The sequence below is a fragment of the Protopterus annectens genome, chromosome 2.part2, assembly GCF_019279795.1.
Source record: "Protopterus annectens isolate FY-2018-M chromosome 2.part2, PAN1.0, whole genome shotgun sequence".
Classification (NCBI taxonomy): Eukaryota; Metazoa; Chordata; order Ceratodontiformes; family Protopteridae; genus Protopterus; species Protopterus annectens.
Window position 1 is genome coordinate 739,271,173 of NC_056730.1, and position 20,657 is coordinate 739,291,829.

A 20,657-nucleotide genomic window follows, 5' to 3' on the forward strand; every position below is an offset into this window, starting at 1 on the left:
TGTTCGGAGGTGTGAGGCAGTAGCATATTATTTATTTATTTTATTTTGTTATTTATGTATTTGTTGAATTTATATTTTATTAATATGGTAAGTATATACTGGATAACAGACCCTTTTCAGCACCGACCCGGGCCATTGTAGTATCAAAACAAACAAAACATACAGGTTAATAAACACCCATGAATCCTGTAGAAATATATTATACAGCATGTATAGCAATACAAATTCTATAATTTAAAAAAATGATTGTAAAGGATTAACTACCTATATTATGGCTTTAGTGCTAGATTTTAGCGAATGATATGATGGCACATTACTTTAGGAATAGTAAGGGCTTTTCACATTTTATTGATGTATAGATGCCTTTGTTAGACGAATCAAGGAGCATGGAAGAGCTATGTGGAGGTTAGATGTGAGAAAATCTCCTGAAAATCTACTTGCCATGAATCGAAGGGTTATAGAGAAGATCATGGTCTAGATGTCATAGTTATTAACAGAGAAGTGATATTTGTATAAACAAAGAAAAGAAGATAGGATTTGCATAGAAACAGAGATTAAAGAAATAAACATCGAGGACATTTAGATTTTCATAGAAAGGTCAAATAGCTATGTAAACTGACTTTGAGGACGATAACCTGTTACGAGAAAATGACTACTTAACAACAACAGACTATATTTATTATGTGGATGTGGAACTGAATTTCAGTAGCAATGAAATGTTACTGCAGGAATAGAGCCAATAACCATAATTTGCTTTATTTATTTATTTATTTTTATTCACCTTTGTCTAGGAGGTCAAAATGTATAAATCCAGAAGGTGGGTTTCCTTATTATTTACACTTAGACAAGTGACTATTAAGGCATTGCACTAATGTTGCAGTGTGTAGATGTATGTATGTTTCCTTTTAATAAACATGCCTGTACTCTTTGTTAGAATTAGACAACTGTCATGGGAACTTCAGTATCTACATGCTCTCTGACTAGTTCCACTGGATTTGAATTCACTTTAGTGTCTCCTCCAAAGTATGGCACATCAGTTTTATTCCCCTGCCTGTACTGTGCTTTAGTGTTAGTACTAAAAATAAGAAGAGAAGAAAGGTGTTATATCTTAAAATTTTGACTTTGCCTCTTTTGGCTTCTGTGATGTGGTGTGTCTGGTTCCTTGATGTTTAGAAATAAGACTAATGAACTGTTTATTTTGGGGGGAAATCTAATGGAATAAGGTGAATCTACTCAAAAAGAGTATAACTTACAAGCTTGTTACAGAAGAAGTCGAACAACCCATTTTATGTTTTCCATAATGTGGGAGAAAAAGACGATGCATTTTGGAGAAAGGGCTACTCCACAGTTAAGAAAAAAGTGGTAATGCAAGAATGACCATGTCTTCTGGTCATTACTAAAAAAAAAAATCCTCTAGAAATGGTAGGCTTTTTTATGCTTGGCATATGAAAAGTCAGGCTAAAGAGGAAGAGCCAACTGATTATCTTCAGGGGAGGACATTCACCCGTATTAATCTACTAGCCTTTTGGGAATCAGAGGACTATCTTGGGATGGGAAAAAAGAATTATAGTGTATAAAGGAAGGGTGGGGTGAATGAGGCACCAAATTGTGGTTGGTACTGGACCTTAAAAAAACTTGATACTTAGCTTCAGTCTGTCACTTACTGACAGCCTGTAAACTGTCTTAATTCTCAAAGTGCTCTGCACCAAGATGAATGAGATCCTTCTACAGAGTGTTGGAGATGTAGGGGAAACATTCTAATCAGATGCACATGTGGCAGACATGTATACAAGCTGTATCACTGAGGAGGAAGTAAGAGAGCTCTGGAGTAAATTACTGGGGAAGAAGATGCCAAACTGGTATGACTTACACATTTTTTGGCTGCATGAAGAGACAGGATAGACTGGAGATGAAAGACTAGAACTTCAACTACTTGCTAGGGAAGTGATGCAGATGATAGCTAAGGCTTGGAAAGGGAAGTGTCTGGAAGGTTGTACAAAAAGAGGAAAGAGGACCAGGATGCACAAACTATGTTAGGGGCTTACACATTGGTTGAAAAGGAGCATACCTGGGGGGGGGGGTGCTCAGTATTAGCAGACCAATCAAGCAAAGAGGCAAGAGTGAGTGATGAAACAGGTTGAAGCTGTAGTGGATTAGGACTGGTAGTACCAAATCAAACATAGGGATTATCAGAGATGAGATGCACCGTGCCCTAACAAAGGTAACCTTCTGAATAGGGAGAGGCAGAAAAGTGGAGTAGTTGAATTCTGAATATTGTGCTTAATGCAATGTGTAACATGTAAGGTTGGGGAAACTTTGGGGGAAGGAATGATACAGCTCGAATTATTGGTGGAGTGGGGCATTATAGTTATGCACAAAGTCACAATGAGTAGAAATGCAAATAAATTCTAATAATATATAAATGTCAGATAATGTCAGATATTTCTTCCTGCCTCCCTTAGAACTATCCAAAGTCAGTCGAATTTCAAATCCTTTTTCCAGTCTCACCTATTTTCAAAGTGGGAATGCTCCTGTTCCCCTACTACATAACTCCTTAATACCATCTCCCAAACACTACAGCTTTTACTTGCTTCCACAGTCCTCATCTACTTCTGCATCTACTTCCTCTGCCTGACATGTATTAACTCCCCCCAGAAACCACTTCCACTCCCCTAAAAAAAAACTTTTCTTTCACCTCACCTTATCTCCCTCTTTTCAGATTTTCCTAGATTAAAAAAAAAAAAGTTTATACTTTGCAATTATACTTTGTAAGTACTACTCACTCTATATAATCATATATATACTTTGCAAATACTACTTGTACCATTGTATCACATCACGCTTTTCTTTTTAACTGTGTTGTTCATCATTGCAGGCTACCTGTGTTCTTGAACTTTGGAACTTTTATATTCATCTATGTGTGCATTTATAACTATTGTATAATTGTCAATGTCTGTGAAGCTTTTCTCCCTGGGCCTCCACTGAAAATGGGCTCATCCAGGCTCAGTGGACTACCCTGGTCATCAAACTGAAATAAATAAATAAATAAATAAATAAATGTGTTATAGTACAATTACAAATCTGTTGTGTAAAATGGTAGATAAATATGGAATGAGCATATGTGAAAGTGTCTTTGCTAAATGGCATGGTTGAAAAGTTTTGTTAAATAAAAATAAAAATGATAAAGTAAAAAAAAATTGGCAAACTATTCTGATTTTTAAAGGTAATTTGTATGCCTTAAAAGATGAACAGTTTGATAGCTAGACAGGTTAAAAGTTGTTTATAAGTGATCACATATTGTTTGTCAGCTGTCAAACTGCTCTTTTTTTAGCATCTACCTTAAGAAAATTTTTGACAGTTTGCAAGATCTCATTAATTAACTGCTTACATTAAGGAAGGGGCAAAAAAATGGGTGTGTTGCCCAGGATACCAATTTCCTTTGCTTTAGCTGAATGGCCAGTTCATATTGCTTTATTGGGGGAGAGTAGATGAAATACCAAATGATCTCTACTGCTTATTTATCCCTCTAGGATATCAAAGAGACAACATGCAGAAGGCATGACAATGACACAAGGTGTGCAGGCTCCTGTGAAGTGAAATGACAGCCATGTGATGAGCACTGCACACACTGTCTAATGGAGGGAAGACTATAAGTAAAAATGCTACAGTCCACCTGAATGATATACGACTAGGGTATTGACCCCAAACTCTTATAGGTTCATAGGTGTGTACTAGGCTTATGGCCCTGGAGCCTTTACAAGCCTAGCCCATAGGATTACCCTGACATCATGCCACTCGACCTTAGTTCCCAGTGCCTCTGTCAAGTAAAGCCACTGGCGTGATCCTGGGGTGAATTCTGTATTTCCCATCCACTCATCAAGATTTCTCTTGAAAAGGGCCAGCGAGGTGCTCTGCTTTACATGCATGGGAAGTCTATTCCATAGCATGGGTAGTCTCTGGGTTATGAACCTGTCCCTCCAGCATGTTTTGTTGATTGTGGTAATGAGGTTGAGGTCTCTGGAGCATGTGGTGCATAGGGATTGGGATTTCTTTAGCTGTAGCATTTCTAACAGAGCTGGGTCAGACATGGCTTTGTAAGTCAAGCAGAGATCACCTCTAAGTAGGTGATATGAGACAGAGAATAGTTGGAGTTTTTTAAGTCTCTCCATATAGGACAAATGTTTAAGGCCTAGGATCCTCTTTGTGAGATACTTTTGTGGCCTCTTCAGTTGTTGCAGGTGTTTAGTGGGGTCATGCCAAATGAGGCATTGTACTCAATGATTGGCCTAATGATGAAAGGTCCGATGTATAACCAGAAATAAAGGAGAGGTGAGTAGTAGTGAAGGGTCTAACTGGTGGTGGATACTGAGAGTGGAGAACAAAACAAATCGAACCATCCCATCACAGAAAGAGCTTCCATTGAAGAATTATACAGCAGTATAGGAAAGTAAAACAGACTTGCAAAAGCAGACCCTAACATTTTACTCAACGAAATTTTTATTAAAAATTTTTCCATATCTTCAAATAGATTGAACCATAAATAGCGAAACATAAAATAATGTAAGCAGCCAAAAAGAAAAAAGTAAATCCTCTGAAATAAATTGCTCGGTTCTAAAACTTCAATGGAAAAAAACAACAAAAAACACAGAAGAAACGCAGTGAGTGGATAAAACAAGCCAGGTCTTTAATAAAAAATTATGAGTGCTTTCGCAAAACCACTTTTGCTTCTTCAGATCACACTCAACAACTAAAACACCATGAACTAAATACAAGGATACTATGCCCCTGGGCCACCCCAACCAATAGACACACAGACAATTATGGTTGCTAAGTAACTAATTACTTGATACTAGTGCAATTCAAAGACTAAGCATAATTAAGTCATTATCAGTCTGTTTACTTTAAAAACTAGTTTTACAGACATACCTCTTTACATCACAGAAAACATGCAATACAATAAAATTCTACATTATTTAAAACTTTTTAAACTTTTTAAACTTATTTCTTCAGCCACTCCAGGAAGGAAACATGCGGACTCAAAAAAAAATGTGGACTCAGGTTGCATGAGCCTGGTATGGTATATTTCCTCCAGACAGTTAACTGAAGCAGAGGTTAGTGTTTTAAATAGAGGACTTTCATTCATACCAGCTCAACGAACTGATATCTCTGAAGTTATGTTAGATTTGTGAATGTTTACAAGGAATGTTGCATTAAAACTAATGTTTGGTAACAGTAATAATGAAATGAATAATGCTGCTGTGTTTAAGAAACCTAGTCCGTATATACCACAGAACCACCCTGTCCTAGATGTGTTTACTATGTTATGTGAAGATGAGCTATATAAGCTATTGGTTCATAGGTTCATAGGTTCATACTAGGCTATCTGCCCTAGGGCATTTATAAGCCTAGCCAGAATGTGTTTGGCTTTCGCCACTCATTTTAAATTTATTTTGCTATGCCCTTTTTCGAGGTTAGTATACTGTGCCTCTGTCTAACAGTGACACAGAAGTGATACCCGGGGTAAACCTACGATCTCCCATCCACTCATCAAGAGTGAAGGGAGCCTCTGGGTTATGAATCTGTCCCTCCAGCATGTCCTATTTATTTCAGTGCTGAGGTTCAAGTCTCTCGAGCACGTAGCTCGATGGGATTTGGATTTTCTGAGGTGCAGCATGTCCATTAATTCCGCTTTGGACATGGCTTTATACGTCAGGCACAGATCACCTCTGAACAGGCGGTATGCCACTGAGTAGAGCTGGAGTTTCTTTAACCGGGCAGCATATGGCATCTGTTTGAGCCCTTTGATCCTCTTGGTGAGGTACTTTTGGGGTCTTTCCAGTTGCTGCAGGTGTCTGGTAAGGTACATCCCAAAAGGGGCATTGTACTCAATTATGGGCCTGATGAGGGATGAGTAAAGAGGCACGATGACCTCCCCTGATCTAGATGTGAATCCCTTCATGATTAGGTGGGCTATATAAAATGTTTTTCTAACCACTTTGGCCACGTGGTTGTCAAATGAGAGATTGCTATCAACTTGGGTCCCCAGGTCCCTAATTACTTCTTCTGTACTTAATGGATTACCACCTATGTGGTAATTTGTGGGCATTTTGTTTTTGCCAAAGGGATGACTATACACTTTTGGCATTTAGCTTGAGGCCATGGCTCTGGCACCAGTTGTCTGTTTCTATGAGGCCCTTTTGGAGGATGCTTGTGTCGGCTGGAGAGTCGATTATGGCGCCCAGTTTGCAGTCATCTGCGAACTTGGTCAGCCACAGTCCTTCCGTGTTGGCCTGTACCTCCGAGAAATATATACCGAACAAGAGAGGTCCCAGGACTGAGCCTTGTGGGACACCACTTGTAACTGGTTTGGAGTCTGACATGGCTCCAGCAATTCTAACCATGTGGGTTCTGTCCTTGAGCCAGTTTGCAATCCATCTAGTGACATAGGGGTTTATATTTAAGCTGGTGAGCTTATCTATAATGCCCGAGTAGGGTATTGTATCGAAGGTTTTTGCGAGGTCCAGGTAGGCTGTGTGGACCACCTTCCCCTCGTCAATGACCTTGGTGACTGTTTCAAAGAAATCAACCAGGTTTAAGAGGCAGGATCTGCCCTTAACAAAGCCGAACTGGGTAGGATCCAGTGTTTGTAGGTCCCCAATATCTTTATTTATGAGGTCCATGATGATCCTTTCCATAGCTTTGCAGACCAAGCTAGTCAGGCTTATGGGGCGATAGTTTCCAGGATCCGTTGAGGCACCACCTTTATGGAGAGGGACCACTGTTGCTGTACGCCACTCTTTGGGCACATATCCTGTAGTAAGGCTGAGATTGAACAGTAGTTTTATGTTTGGGTTTAGCTCTTCTTGGAGTTCATGTAGGGCGCAGCCGGGACACCATCTGGTCCCATTGATGCTGTGTTTTTGCTTTGGAGAGGCGGCTCTTACCTGAGCATCTGAGATGTCAGGGGCCGCACTCTGCTGGGATAGATATTTACCCTTTTGGTGGGGAGGGGAAGTTTGCGCTGAACCTGTCAGCTAGGATGTTGGCAATGTCTGTGGGTTCGTGTATTTTTGTCATTTTGGACTAATTCTGAGCATATCTGGGAATTACCACCCAGGTTCCTAACATAACTAAAGAAAGCCTTGTGATTATCCTTAGTGTCCTGTGCAATTTTTCTCGAAGCTGGCCTTAGACAATTTTATGCGTGCCCGTAGTTTTTTGCTAATACTGATCAGTGATGCCTTCCCTTTTTGGGATTTTGCTCTATCATTTAGTAGCTTCCTCCTTCTATTGTATAGTTTGTTTATGGCTGGGGTCCACCAGACAGGACGCCTGCCTTTGGAGGATTGGATCTTGGTTTTATTTGGGATCGCATGATCCATGCATTCCTGAAGGTGTTCATAGAATGCATTTATAAAGGATTCTGCGGTCTGGGCTGTATTTTCCACAGGCCCAGGGGCTTTGAAGGATTCCACCTCAGTTTTGAGGAGTGTGAAATTTGCTTTAGAGAAGTTTTTCACTGTGGTTTTCTGGGCAGGGGGTGGGGTCGGGATGTGAATATCCAGTGAGATTAGTTTATGGTCTGATCTTACCAGTGAGGGATACACTTCTGGTCTGGAGCATAGAGTCCCCATGTTGGTGATGATCAGGTCCAGTATGTTTTCCCCTCTTGTGGGAGTGGTAACAAGTTGTTCCATAGCATTTGAGTTTATAAATTCTAGGAACCTTTGGGCTAGGGTGTTGGAGCTAGAGTAATGCTCCCAGTCTATGTTTGGGTAGTTGAAGTCGCCCAATATAATGGTGTTTGGAGAGACCTTCATATTTTCCAGTGTTCTCAGGAAGGCTGAGTGGGGTTCCTGGGTTTGGGAGGGTGGTCTGTAGCAGGCTATAAACTGGAAGGCAGTTTTACCCACTGTTAGTTGCACATGGATAGACTCTGATGCTTCGTGCTTTGCCACCAACCTGGAGGTGTGGGTATCTTTGATGAATATCGATACTCCCCCTCCTTTTGTGGTTCGGTCCAAGTTTTGGGGCCGAAAAGCATGGTATGAGGTATAACCTGGTAGTGCTGGGGTGCTCTCGGGAGCCCTGAACCAGGTTTCTGTTACTGCACAGATATCGATGTTCTCCATGCTAAGGAGAGTTTCGAGTGCGTGCATCTTGAGGTTTAGACTTCTGGCATTGAGTAGCATTACTCTTAATTTCTTATCCCTTGTGATACCTATGGAGGTGGGTTTTTCTTTTGAGCCTTGCCTAAAAAAGGCACTATGGGGGTAGCAGGAGCCTTTGCCAATATCCGAAAGCCCAGGGGTGACAGGTGCAAGCCGTCCCTAAGCATCGTGGCTTGTCGAGCATATCATCCCAAGCTGACAGGCATTGGATCCCCTTTGAATGACACCAGTACTTAAGCCAATTGTTGAAATTGATCATCTTGTCTTCATATTGTGGCATCATTCTTGGTGAGGGTAAGATGCTACTCAAGGTCAGGGTCATACCGGCCTGGGCTACATGCTCATAGAGCTCCTTTATGTCTCTTTTCATGTAGTCCAGGGAGGTACGTCTCAGGTCATTCACACCAGCATGGACAATGACTGAGTCAAATTTGTACTTGCCTTGGAGTGACCTGAGTGCTTGTGTTATGTGGCGGATCCTAGTGCCCGACAGGCTGCTCACCGTGACCCACTCCTTGTTCAGCCTGGTGAGCGGGACGTCAGTGTGCCTGACGATAGAGTCACCTATTACAAGTGTATCAGGTGTGTTGTTTAGTCTTAAGGGCTGTGACTGTTTGGCACACTGGCTTTGTGAGATGTGTGTTGCATGTGTTTTGTTTTGGGGTAGCGGCTGCTTGGGTGTCTGCTTTGGAGGTCTCTGCTGCTTCGGCAGATCTTTATTTAGAGCCTCCGAGTATGTTTTTGTGTGATTATGTGTTTGGTTTGCTGTCATGGTAGGTCTATGTGAGACTAGAATTGTAGTGAGTGTGGTTTCCTTCTCCTCCTGACTGGTTATGCCAGTACTGAGTTGAGAGAGCTTAGCCTCCAGTTTGGCTATATGGTTGCATCTCTCACATGTGTTGGAAATGGGAAGCAGAGTTATAATAATTTAACTTTTGATGAATGAGAGTAACTGTCGTCTTTTCAAAAAGAACCTAATATAGTGATTAGACCAGCAAACAAGGGTGGCTCAGTGGTTGTTATGGATAAAGCTTATTATTTTGACACCATGAATGCTATGTTATTAGATGAGAAAACATATAGTCCTGTGAGTTTATTTGATATAGAATGGCTGCAGGAAGAGATGCTGAGGACATTAACAGAGTGTTTAAATATAGGCCTTATGTCAAAGGAACTTTTTCAGTACTTTGGGGTTGAAAATCCCTTGATACCCTGACAAATGGAATGCCTAAAGTACATAAAAATCTGCTGACGCCCCCCTTCAGACCTACTGGGGTGGGAGGGGGATGGTTAACTGAACCCTTGTCTATATATGTAGAAAAACAAATCAGACCTTTTCTTGATAAATGTGACATAGTACTTAGAGATACTAAACAATTTTTGCAAGATCTTTTTATGTTTACACAAGGTGAAACATTAGTAAAGACTCAATTTATGGTGACTTTACATGTGAAATTGCTATTTACAGCAATACCCCATTTAGAAGGGATTCAGTTGGTTAGAAGTGTCCTGCTTGATAAAAGTGTATTAGCAACTAAACAGATTTCATCTGCTATTGTTTGGAACTAGTGCTAGAATATAATGTGTTCGTGTTTGATAATATTTACTATAGGCAAACCTATGGCATAGCTATGGGCACATCATGTGCCAACAGCTATGCCAATTTGGTCATGACCTGCTGGGAGGAGAAACACCTATTAGGTTCACAGCTTATAAGGGAACTTGTTTCTTTTTATTGTAGATTTGTTGACTAACTTTTCCTGCTTTGGCAGGGAACAAAGACAGAACTAAGTGCTTTTGTGAATTATTTAAGTACAAGTTGTAGCTTTCTAGAATTTACGTTTACTATTTCAGATTCCTGCATTGAATTTTTGGATGTCCAGATTATTAGGGACGATACTGGGATCTTGTGTACTCGATTATATCGAAAGGAATGCTATTTCCCAATTTATTTACATCATGAAAGCATGCATCCCAAGCATGTCTTTAAAAATATTTTGAAGGGACAAACATTAAGGAACAGCAGGCTCACTACTCGTGATTGTGAACTAGAAGAGAGGTTAGACATAGTTAAGAAGGAGTTTTTAATAAGAGGTTGTAAGGAAATGGAAATTACATTAGTACATGATGAAGTTAAAAGGGGCAGGAATAGACTGGGAAAACCCTATTTTTCATTACTCTGTACATGTAATTGTGATAGCTTAAGTAAAGGGAAAATGTTTTCATTTACCTATTCTACAGATGATCGGGGTGTTAGGAATATAATACGGAACCACTGTCATATGTTACAAGTGGAACCAGCTATAGCCCAGTTGGTGGGGCCCAGTCCACATTTTGATTTCAAGAATAAACAGTCTTTGAAACGTAAACTTTGTTATCCTAGGAATGGTGGAGAGACATTAGATAACACAGGGGTAGTTGGCACAAGGAAGTGTGGAGCTTGCTCTTTTTGTCATTTAATCAATGAGTCAGCAATATTTGTACATCCACACACTGGCAGAACATGTAAAGTTAGGGCAAAGGCTGACTGTAATACAAAGAACTTAGTGTATGTTGCCCTATGCACAGTCTGTAATCAGTTTTACAAAGGTAAAACAAATAGGCATCTATGGGAGAGAATGAGAGACCATCTGTACTGTGCACGTAGGGGTTTAACCTACAGTGCCATTGCCAAACACATGATAGAGAAAGGCGAGAAACATATTTTTATGTTCTTGGTGTTAGAAGTTATACCACTTAGTGTTAGGAGAGGGGATTTGACCAATGCTACAGAATAGCCAGGGTTGAGATGGATATTTAGAGCACATCAAGACTATGGGTTGAATGGTTATGTTTCTCTCCAAATTAAATTTGGCAACAAACCAAGTTGTCCCGGGACATCTTCAAGTGGGGTTAGATTGAAATAGTAGTGGGGGTTAAATGGAGGGAGGGATGATTGAGAGGAAATGAGATAAGGGTGGGGAGGGGCTTAAGGGGTTTAGACAAGTGTAGCTGGGTAAGCAATCACATTTTGGTGTGAACTTGCTACAGTGCAGGTTTATGTACATGATAACCGTGTTGCTATTAAGGGATCAGGTAGGCCTTGGATTAATAATGTGTGCAGGGAGCAAAGTGGATAAGGTTAATTTATTCTTTCTGCTTTCCTAGTTGGTTAGTATTAAAGCATGGGGGGTTTGAGAATTTTGGCAGTGGAATGGGTACTTTGGTAGTTGTATTCTGGGAGGGAGCTCTGTGGTAGAACTATATAATAATGATATACCATGGTAATGTAATATATATATATATATATATATATATATATATATATATATATATATACATATATCTAAGTCGGCTGGATGATAGAGGCTTGGTAGGGCATTATGCGCCTAGTACACAGTGGGCCGCTTGTTTTCTGATTTTTGTTTCTAACTCAAAAAAAAAAAAGGGTAGTCATTGGTGGTGATAGGGTTTCAGTAGAATTCCCTGAGTCGCGGGCTGTTTTCAAACTCCTTGCCTGGCAAAGTAGTTAGTGGTGACAGGGCTCTGTATTGTGTGGCTCCATTTAACCTGCAAGTGGTTTTCGTGGGCTGGGAGATGTTGTGTTACTAGATGCCCCTGCGCATGTGTGGTACAAGAATTCCTCTATAGCACACTCAGAGTGCTTCATGTCAGGGTATTTGGAGGCATCGGTAGAAAAAAACGTTTTCGTTGGGTTTTTCGGTCACTGTGTTGTTGGTGCAGTCATCGAAGTAGGTGCTTCTTTAGTTATCTGATTTCCTGCCTCACAGTTTCCAGTGTTTCTCATGACACCAAGGAAGAGAAAGGCAAAAAGATGGAGGTACAGGCTTTTGGGGAGAGTGTATTTTACAGGCCGTACCTTGTTAGCTGCCTTGTTAACCTGCTGTTGTGATTTGGCCAGTTGTCTTGCTTTGAAGATCAATATGCACTGAAATGACTGGAAATCTAAAGACAAAAAAGTCACTTGAAATATTGATACTGAGATTTCTTTTTTTTAAGATACATTACATTAAAGAAATAATGCCACTCTCTAATATGCAGTTGTGTTTGTATATTGTTTTTTACTAAGTAATGTATTCAGAATCCCCTGTGATTATAAGCCATGCTACAAAATAGACCTTTCATTGCATTTGCTTTGTGGTCATCTTCTAAGAATGGGTCTGTAGAGTAAAATGTTGATTACCATTTGAAGCGAACAGGTAGATGTGTTTTCTATATAATAATCATCCACGTGATAAAATTAAGTGAAAAAAAAAAACTTCTTTTCGGCTTTTGGAGCAGTCGTGAATATTGGTTGCCGCTCATGAGCAGTTAAAGTGGGAGCTGCCCTGTATTTGTTGAGGGTGTGTGGGGATTGCATGTCTTTGATCTGAGCGTACCTCTCAGCTGTGCAGATTTTAACAAGGTGTCCACATTTTCCCATAGTTTGGTACATGTTCACAAAATGGTGGTTTTCTGGCAATTTAATAGCAAATTATTAAAGACTTCAGTTAGGAAATAATGAATGATACTATAGTTAATTGTTTCATTGAATATTGTGGTCTGTGTCTCTCTGTAGTTATTTATTTTTCTGTTTAATTGTTTCATAGAATACTGTGGTCTCTCTCTCTCTCTCTCTCTCTCTCTCTCTCTCTCTCTCTCTCTCTCTCTCTCTCTCTCTCTCTCTCTCTCTCTCTCTCTCTGTCTCTGTCTCTCTCCCTCCCTCTCTCTCCAGTTGGTGGCTTTGGAGTTACCCGCCCCTCCTGTAAATCTGTGTTTGAACACTCCTCCTGGGTCTATCTCATTTGCTCACTCAACAGAGTACAGTGAGATCATATTTTGACGTCAAACACTCCCACCAGTCCCATCTGTTCAGCTCTATCCCAGGTCTATTCCAGTCTTGTGTCACTAGCTCATTCTACCTAATACAGAGAGAACATTTGTGATGGGGAAGCAACTTAGGTCCTTAATTTTGAATTATCTTTTGCTTCTCCCTTTCCACTTTCCAAAAAAAAAAAAAAAAATTCTAAGCTAGTTTAATGCCTTTACTGTAACTAGTCTAGTCCAGATACAGATTTGCTGTAACCAGGACTATTTGTAAGCTTCTGAGTCCCCAAAGCCTTTCTGTGTTGGAGGGAAGACTTCTAGCTTATCAGTGGGAGTGGTAAGCACTAGGTAGGCTATCTACCACAAGAGTGGTTTCTGGCCCAGAAATTGTAGTTTATTGGCCGTTTGGCAGTTTTTCCATCTCTTTCAACGTACTGGTTTAAAAGCCCACATTTGCGCTTGTTTCCCATCTTTCCTGTACCTAGTCTAATTCACATACATATCTGCTGTATCCAGGACTGCTTGTAAGCTTCTGAACCCGCCAAGCCTTTCTGTGTTGGAGGGAAGCCTTCTAGCTTATCAGTGGTCCAGATTCTTAGTTTTAGCACTTGAATTTGCTTATTCGTGCTCAGCACTTGTTTAGAACTTGTTGTAAGCACTAAATAAGCTACAAATTGCTACAGCACTCAACCTTCCTCTTTACCTAGAGGAAAACAGTTTTTGTACTTACTTTCCTCATTTGCTTAGAGAAAAACAGCTCCTATACTCACTTTCCTCATTTGTCTAGAGGAAAGTAGTTTTTTTATTCAGACATGTCCAATGGTCAGCTCCCAGTGTTCTCTCCTGTCTATCTGGTGAATCTGGGTATCTTGGGGCAATGTAGCAATTGCCTCATGTACACAGACAACCCTCTCCTCCTACCACCCAACACTACAACCTGTGAGAGGTGCACTTATCTAGCCAAACTGGAGATAAAGCTCTCTCCAACCAAGACTGAACTTGACAGTCAAGAGGAGAAGGTAAACACTAGCACCACATCACACTCATCACATAGTCCCACTAAACCTACACCACCAAAATTCACACATAGAAACACAAAAACATTCACGGAGGCTCTCAGTAATAATCTGCTTAAGCAACAGAGACCTCCAAAGCAGAAACGCAAGCAACCTCCACCTCCCAACACAACCCAAATGACACATAGCCCACAAACTCAGTGTGCCACTCAACCATAGCCCATAAGGCAAAACAACGTACCCAGCACACTAGTCATAGGTGACTCTATAGTCAGGCACACTGATGTCCCACTCACCAGGCTAAACAAGGAGAAGGTTACTGTCAGCTGCCTGTCGGGTGCCAGGGTCCGCCACATAACCCACACACTCAGGTCACTCCCCAACAAGTACAAATAAGACTCTGTCATTGTCCATGTTGGTGTGAATGACCTGAGACATACCTCCCTAGACTACATGAAAAGAGACATGGAAGAACTCTCCAATCTTGTAGCCCAGGCAGGTAGCCCTGAGTAGCATCCTGCCATCACCCAGAATGATACCGCAGTACAAGGACAAAATGATTGACTTCAACAATTGGCTAAGCTTCTGGTGTCATTCTAAGGGGATCCAGTATCCGTCTGCCTTGGATGACATGGTCGACAGACCACGATGCTTTGCCAGAGATGGCCTTCATCTGTCACCCCTGGAATTCCGGATACTGGCTAAAGGTCTTGTCACCCCTATAGAGCCTTTTTTAGGCAAGGTTCAAATGACAAATTCACCACTGTAACAGGAAAAAAATGCCTAAGTTCACCAGATTAATAGGAGAAAGCACAGGGAACTGACCTTTAGACATGCCAGGGAGGGATGGTCATCATTACTATGTACTGGAGCTGTTTCCTTATAGGACATCGAGTGCTGATAGCACTTATGTGTGCTACAATAATTGCTACAAAAAGCCTGATGAAGTGCTAGGTGAACAAGCTAATTAAAGTGCAAGACAGAAGAGAACTAGCAAGATCTAAGGGAAAACTTGAAGAGCAGACTTTGTGGCACCAGTAATAATTTATCACTTTTAAACCAGAAAGTTGAAAGGAATAGAAAAACTGCCCAAACAGCCAATAAACTACAATTTCAAAGCCAGAAACCACTCCTCTTGTGGTAGATTGGCTACCTAGTGCTCATCACTCCCACTGATAAGCTGGAAGGCTTCCCTCTAACACAGAAACGTCTGGGAAACTTGGAAACTTACAAAACAGTTCTGGATACAGCAAATCTGTATCTGGACTACTCTAGTGGCAGGAAACAAGCTTAGAACTTTTTTTTTGCAACAAAACTAGTTAAAACAGTAATAAAATACTTTAAATGCAGTGCATGCTAGCACACTTGAGTGTGTAGCAATATTAAAGCAAATACAGTTAAAATAAATGCAGTTAAATGAAAAAAATGATTAAATCGAGTGCAGAAAACAGTATAATCAGAAAAAAATCAAAATGGAGGGACTTAAAGTCTCTCTTTCTCCTTTCTGTTGCTCTTGTAGTCTCCTTTCTGTTACTCTTGTAGTCTGCAGGATGCCAAAACAGGATCTGCAGAGCTTAAACAAGTCCAAACCCGTGCAAACACGGGCTTTTAAACCAGAAAGTAAACCAGAAAGTTGAAAGGGATAGAAAAACTGTCCAAACAGCCAATAAACTACAATTTCAGAGCCAGAAACCTCTTGTGCTACATAGTCTACCTAGTGCTTACCACTCCCACTGATAAGCTGGAAGGCTTCCCTCTAACACAGAAAGGTCTGGGGAACTCAGAAACTTACCAAACAGTCCTGGATACAGCAAATCGGTATATGGACTACTCTAGTAACAGGAAAGGCAGGAAACAAGCTTAGAACTTTTTTTTTGTAGAAAAAACTGTTACAACAGTAATATAAATACTTTAAATGCAGTGCAAGTTAGCACACTTGAGTGTGTAGCAATATTAATGCAAATACAGTTTAAATAAATGCAGTTAAATGTCAAAACAACTTAAATCAAGTACATAAAGTAGTATGATCAAAAAAAAATCAAAATGGAGGCGCTTAAAGACTCTCTTTCTCCTTTCTGTATAGTAGAAAAATATGAAATGGTTGCAATGTTTAACCTTTTTACACAACGTCAGTTGTTGTTGTATCTTTCGGCCTTTCCTGGTTAGGGGTCGCCACAGCGGAACTCCGGTCCGCTAATGATTGGCAGTAGATTTTTATGTACCGAGTTGCCAGCCCTGACGTACAACCTTCAACGAAGGTACACCCACTCACGCATGTCTCCACATTAAAATATCAAAAGTCATAAAGCCAGATAGGTAATTTTCTTTATTGTTTAAATATGAAGTAGTAAATACTAATGTATTGTTCCCATGTGGCAGCTTGTTTTAAATGCTGCTGCTTCCTTTTTAATAAAAGCACACCTTACTCATCAGAAGAGTGAGATGGAATCATTAACATCCCTCTGGATGTGAACACAAGTTCATCCACACTGGATCTAAATTTAGTGTGTTATCCAAAACATGGCACATCAGTAGTACTGTCACTCCCAAGCAGTTCTTGCACTAGAGTGCCACTTCTAGAAAGTGAAGTCAGATGCCTGCTCTGGAAATGGACTTCTCAGTCATCCATTTAGTATTAGAAATACAGGAAGATGTGAGAACACAAACTTACAGTCATAGATTTTTTAAGAGGGCCACATCAAGATGGCAAGCTTAGCATGTTAAGTTTATGTGTGGCAGGATTAGAAATGTAGCTGTGGATGTGCTACTGATATACCAGAATATGAAACAAACTTCAGTAAACAGAAATCAGCTCTAGAAGATGTAGTTATTGTCAATTTGTTAAGTGCTCAGCTCATAAATATTGTCAAAACTTTTAACTACATTAGTCTGTAACTGCTATTCACATGTTATCGTGTAAGTGGGAAGGCTGTGCTTGGTAGACTGATTTCATTCTTAAACAGAGGAATCACAATGCTTCTTTCAAATAACTTTATCTCCCCTGGAATGACCTCTGGAATGCAAATTCAGCCATGTGTATATGCAGCAGTATACACTTTGTTTTAATTTATGTGTTAGTATCATAAGTAATGAACAACTTCTTGCTGTGCATTTTGACCGTGACAATATACTAATTTTAATTACATTCGTTTAACTGGGTAAGTGGGATTTAATTTGTCCTTGGACTTTTTTCAGCAAAAACATAAGCTGCAGGAGCAAGTTAAATAAAAAAAATGATTCCCAGTAAAACAGAAGCAAAAACTTTTTTTGCAAGGGGCAAGGAACAAAACAGGAAGCTGTAGCCATCATACCCCTCCTGCCACTTATATGTACCAACTCTGAGATTGCGCAGCACTGGGAAAAGGGAATATACCCTAAGTCTTACTCTGCAGCCAATCTCAGAGTTAGTCCAATTCTCTATAGTTTCCCATTCAATGAATTGCAAATCGACCAAATTAGTTTTATATTTAACATTTCAACCAAAATATCATTCATACATTAAGTGTGAACCCATATTTATTTTTTATTTGTTTTTTTTTTTATTTTTTTTTAGTAGCCAACCAGTGTGCTTTTGAGAGGAAGCAGAAATGTATGCATCAGTAGATAAGTCGTGCAGAAACAAAGAAAAGCTGCAGACAGTTATTCTACATACTTTCCACTAATTGTAGTTGGCATCGTTATTTGACCTAGTTAAAATAAAAAAGTTGCCCATATAATTTAAAACAATGAAAATCCTGACTCAGAAAAGATGTGTTTTCTAATTAAAAAGAAAAATTCCAGTAACAGTCATCTGCTTTTGTTTGTTAACCAGGTAAATGCATTCGTCACAAATGCCTTTCTGTAGTAAGCCAGGCGTCTTGTCTGATTAAATGAGTTGTTATACTTGATTCTTTGCAAGTGGAAACTGGAAAAATTAAGCAAAGGATTACAAGATTAATCTTACTTTAATCCATAACCTTAACTGTGTGAGTTAAATTCCCAGTCAGAAACTTATAAAACTGATACTATAAGTAGAATCCAGAGATAATAGGCACTGTTCCTCAAGAAAGATGATAAAAATATTTGCAGTTTTAATGATTTGTTCAAAGTAATCTCAATAAATAGTGAACCTTTTCTAATATCTCAGACGATGTAAGAATATCTAAAATCTATGACTAAGATAGCCAAGTCAGGTTTAACTTCTGTTCTAAAATCTGTGCAGCTTTAGGTCTCTGATGGCTATTGTAGATATCACAGTGCCCCACCTAGATACCTTCAACAAACTCCAGAGAGGAGAACATTTCCATGAAAAGCTCTCAGACAGGGAAAGGTACTGCTAGACAGGTAGCTTCCTTGTTGGTTGCTCTTATCATTAGTTGCTTTATTTAAAACCCTGACACAGATTTAGACAAGTTCATCAACAGCAGGAAACTCAGGCGGGGATTGTCTGGTCTCTTTGCTGAACTCCTTTACTGTTACTCAAATATTCTGACATTTTTTGCTGTGTTTTGAGTGTTTCAGGAGAAAAGAAGTATTTTATTAGAAATCAGAGAAACAAGTTTAAAAACATAATCATACCTTCTGTTTTCTTTTATAGACTATGCCAAAAACATTGAATCCACAGTGGAGAGAACAGTTTGACTTCCATCTATATGATGAGCAAGGAGGTGTCCTGGACATTGCAGTGTGGGACAAGGATGCAGGCAAGCGAGATGACTTTATTGGCAGGTTGGTAGACTCTACAAGCTGTAAAAATGGAAGGCATTTTCAGGGAGGATGATACATCATAAAGTCGTAGCATATATGCAGTAGCTTTTGTTTCTGTTCAAGAATAACTGAGTTTTCATTTGGAACTGCAATTCTCAGAAAGTTATTGACTGCTCATTAACTGAAACATCCCATATAGTTCAGGTATTGCATTTGTTTTCCTCAAGCTAATTTGTAAAAATATTTTTTTTTCTGGCGTATTTCTTGACTAATTAAATGAGAAACAAACCTGGTATTTTGCATTCAAAATTACCATGAAAATTTAAACTTGTCACAATTTAAAGGAGAGGATCTTTAGTGTGACTGCTGTACAACACCATCACATTATATGCTACAAGTATGAAGACTGAAAAGCAGCTGCAACAAACCTTTTACTGTGGCAATACAGGCCTTAGAATTCATTTCACACTGAAAGAGCTGTATGACCTCAGTACTTATGGGTCTTACTTGCTGCTAGCCTCTTTGATAACTAATATAAATTTCATTTAGTAGCCTGTGCCATGGTCTTTAAAATTAGCAACACCCCTTACAGTCTGTCACTTAATGCCTGTTTCTTTGTTCCTTTTTTAAGTCCTGTACCAATGGTGATGGACAGGTTGACAGACGAGATCAGTCAGGAGTCCACATGGACTATGATGTTTGCAGATGACATTGTGATCTGTAGTGAGAGTAGGGAACAGGTGGAGGGGACCCTGGAGAGGTGGAAATATGCTCTAGAGAGAAGAGGAGTGAATGTCAACAGGACTAAGACAGAATATGTGTGTATGAATGAGAGGGATGACAGAGGAATGGTGAGGATACAGGGAGTAGAGGTGGCAAAGGTGGATGAGTTTAAATACTTGGGATCAACAGTTCAGAGTAATGGTGAGTGTGGAAGAGAGGTGAAGAAGAGAGTACAGGCAGGATGGAGTGGGTGGAGAAGAGCGCCAGGAGTGATTTGTGACAGACGAGTACCAGTAAGAGTGAAAGGGAAGGTCTACAAGAGGGTAGTGAGACCAGCTATGTTATATGGGTTGGACGTGGCAGAGTTAAAGATGTTAAGATTTGCACTGGGTGTGATGAGGGTGGACAGGATTAGGAATAAGTATATTAGAGGGTCAACCCAGGTTGGAAGGTTTGGAGACAAAGCCAGAGAGGCAAGATTACGTTGGTTTTTACATGTGCTGAGGAGGGATGCAGAGTATATTGGGAAAAAGATGCTAAGGATGAAGCTGCCAGGTAACAGGAAAAGAGGAAGGCCTAAGATGAGGTTTATGGATGTGGTGAGAGAGGACATGCAGGTGGTTGATGTGGCAGAGCAAGATGCAGAGGTCAGAAAGAAATGGAAACAGATGATCCGCTGTGGCGACCCCTAATGGGAGCAGCCAAAAGAAGAAGAAGACCTGCAGTGACACAGGTGTCACCTGTCTGATCACTTCCTATTTCATAATGCTGTTAGATTTGTTTTTTTATTTCTGCACAACTGGATAGAAAGTAGTGTGGGGATATGACTGTAGCAGGCTACTTCTCTGCATGATGGTAACCCCATACATACTCAGGCATACCCTGGACGTGCACACTGACCACTGTACGTATGCAGCTGGTTACCAGATACTCACTACTAATAGGGGTTTTAATCATTTCACTCCAGCATGTACAGTTCAGAACCTGGCAGATGCACATATGCACTAAAAACTTGAAAAGATGTTTTGTTAACATATTTTAGGGTTACAGAAATCTGTAAATTCTTTAAGTGAACTCTTTTCGGGAAAGGGAGTCAAGCAGAATCCTTGTAAATGTTATTTAGCTTGTTGTAAAAAAATATAACACACCTATAACCTGCAGCACCATGTGATGTTCACAAATTCATTGTATGAATGTGAATTAGCCAGATTTGGAAATCAAAGTCCGACAATTAGTTCAGAAACAGCTATGAGAT

The 20,657-nt window shown here is 40.0% G+C and overlaps 1 protein-coding gene across 2 annotated transcripts in view; it reads left to right on the forward strand.

The window, feature by feature from the left end:
* MCTP1 (multiple C2 and transmembrane domain containing 1) overlaps window positions 1-20,657 on the forward strand; it is a 3,344,116-nt gene that overhangs the window by 1,726,704 nt on the left and 1,596,755 nt on the right. For both annotated transcript variants that reach the window (XM_044064134.1, XM_044064133.1), the window contains exon 8: window positions 18,570-18,700. In XM_044064134.1, coding sequence (XP_043920069.1) covers window positions 18,570-18,700 — 131 coding nt within the window. The remainder of the gene's footprint in view (window positions 1-18,569; window positions 18,701-20,657) is intronic.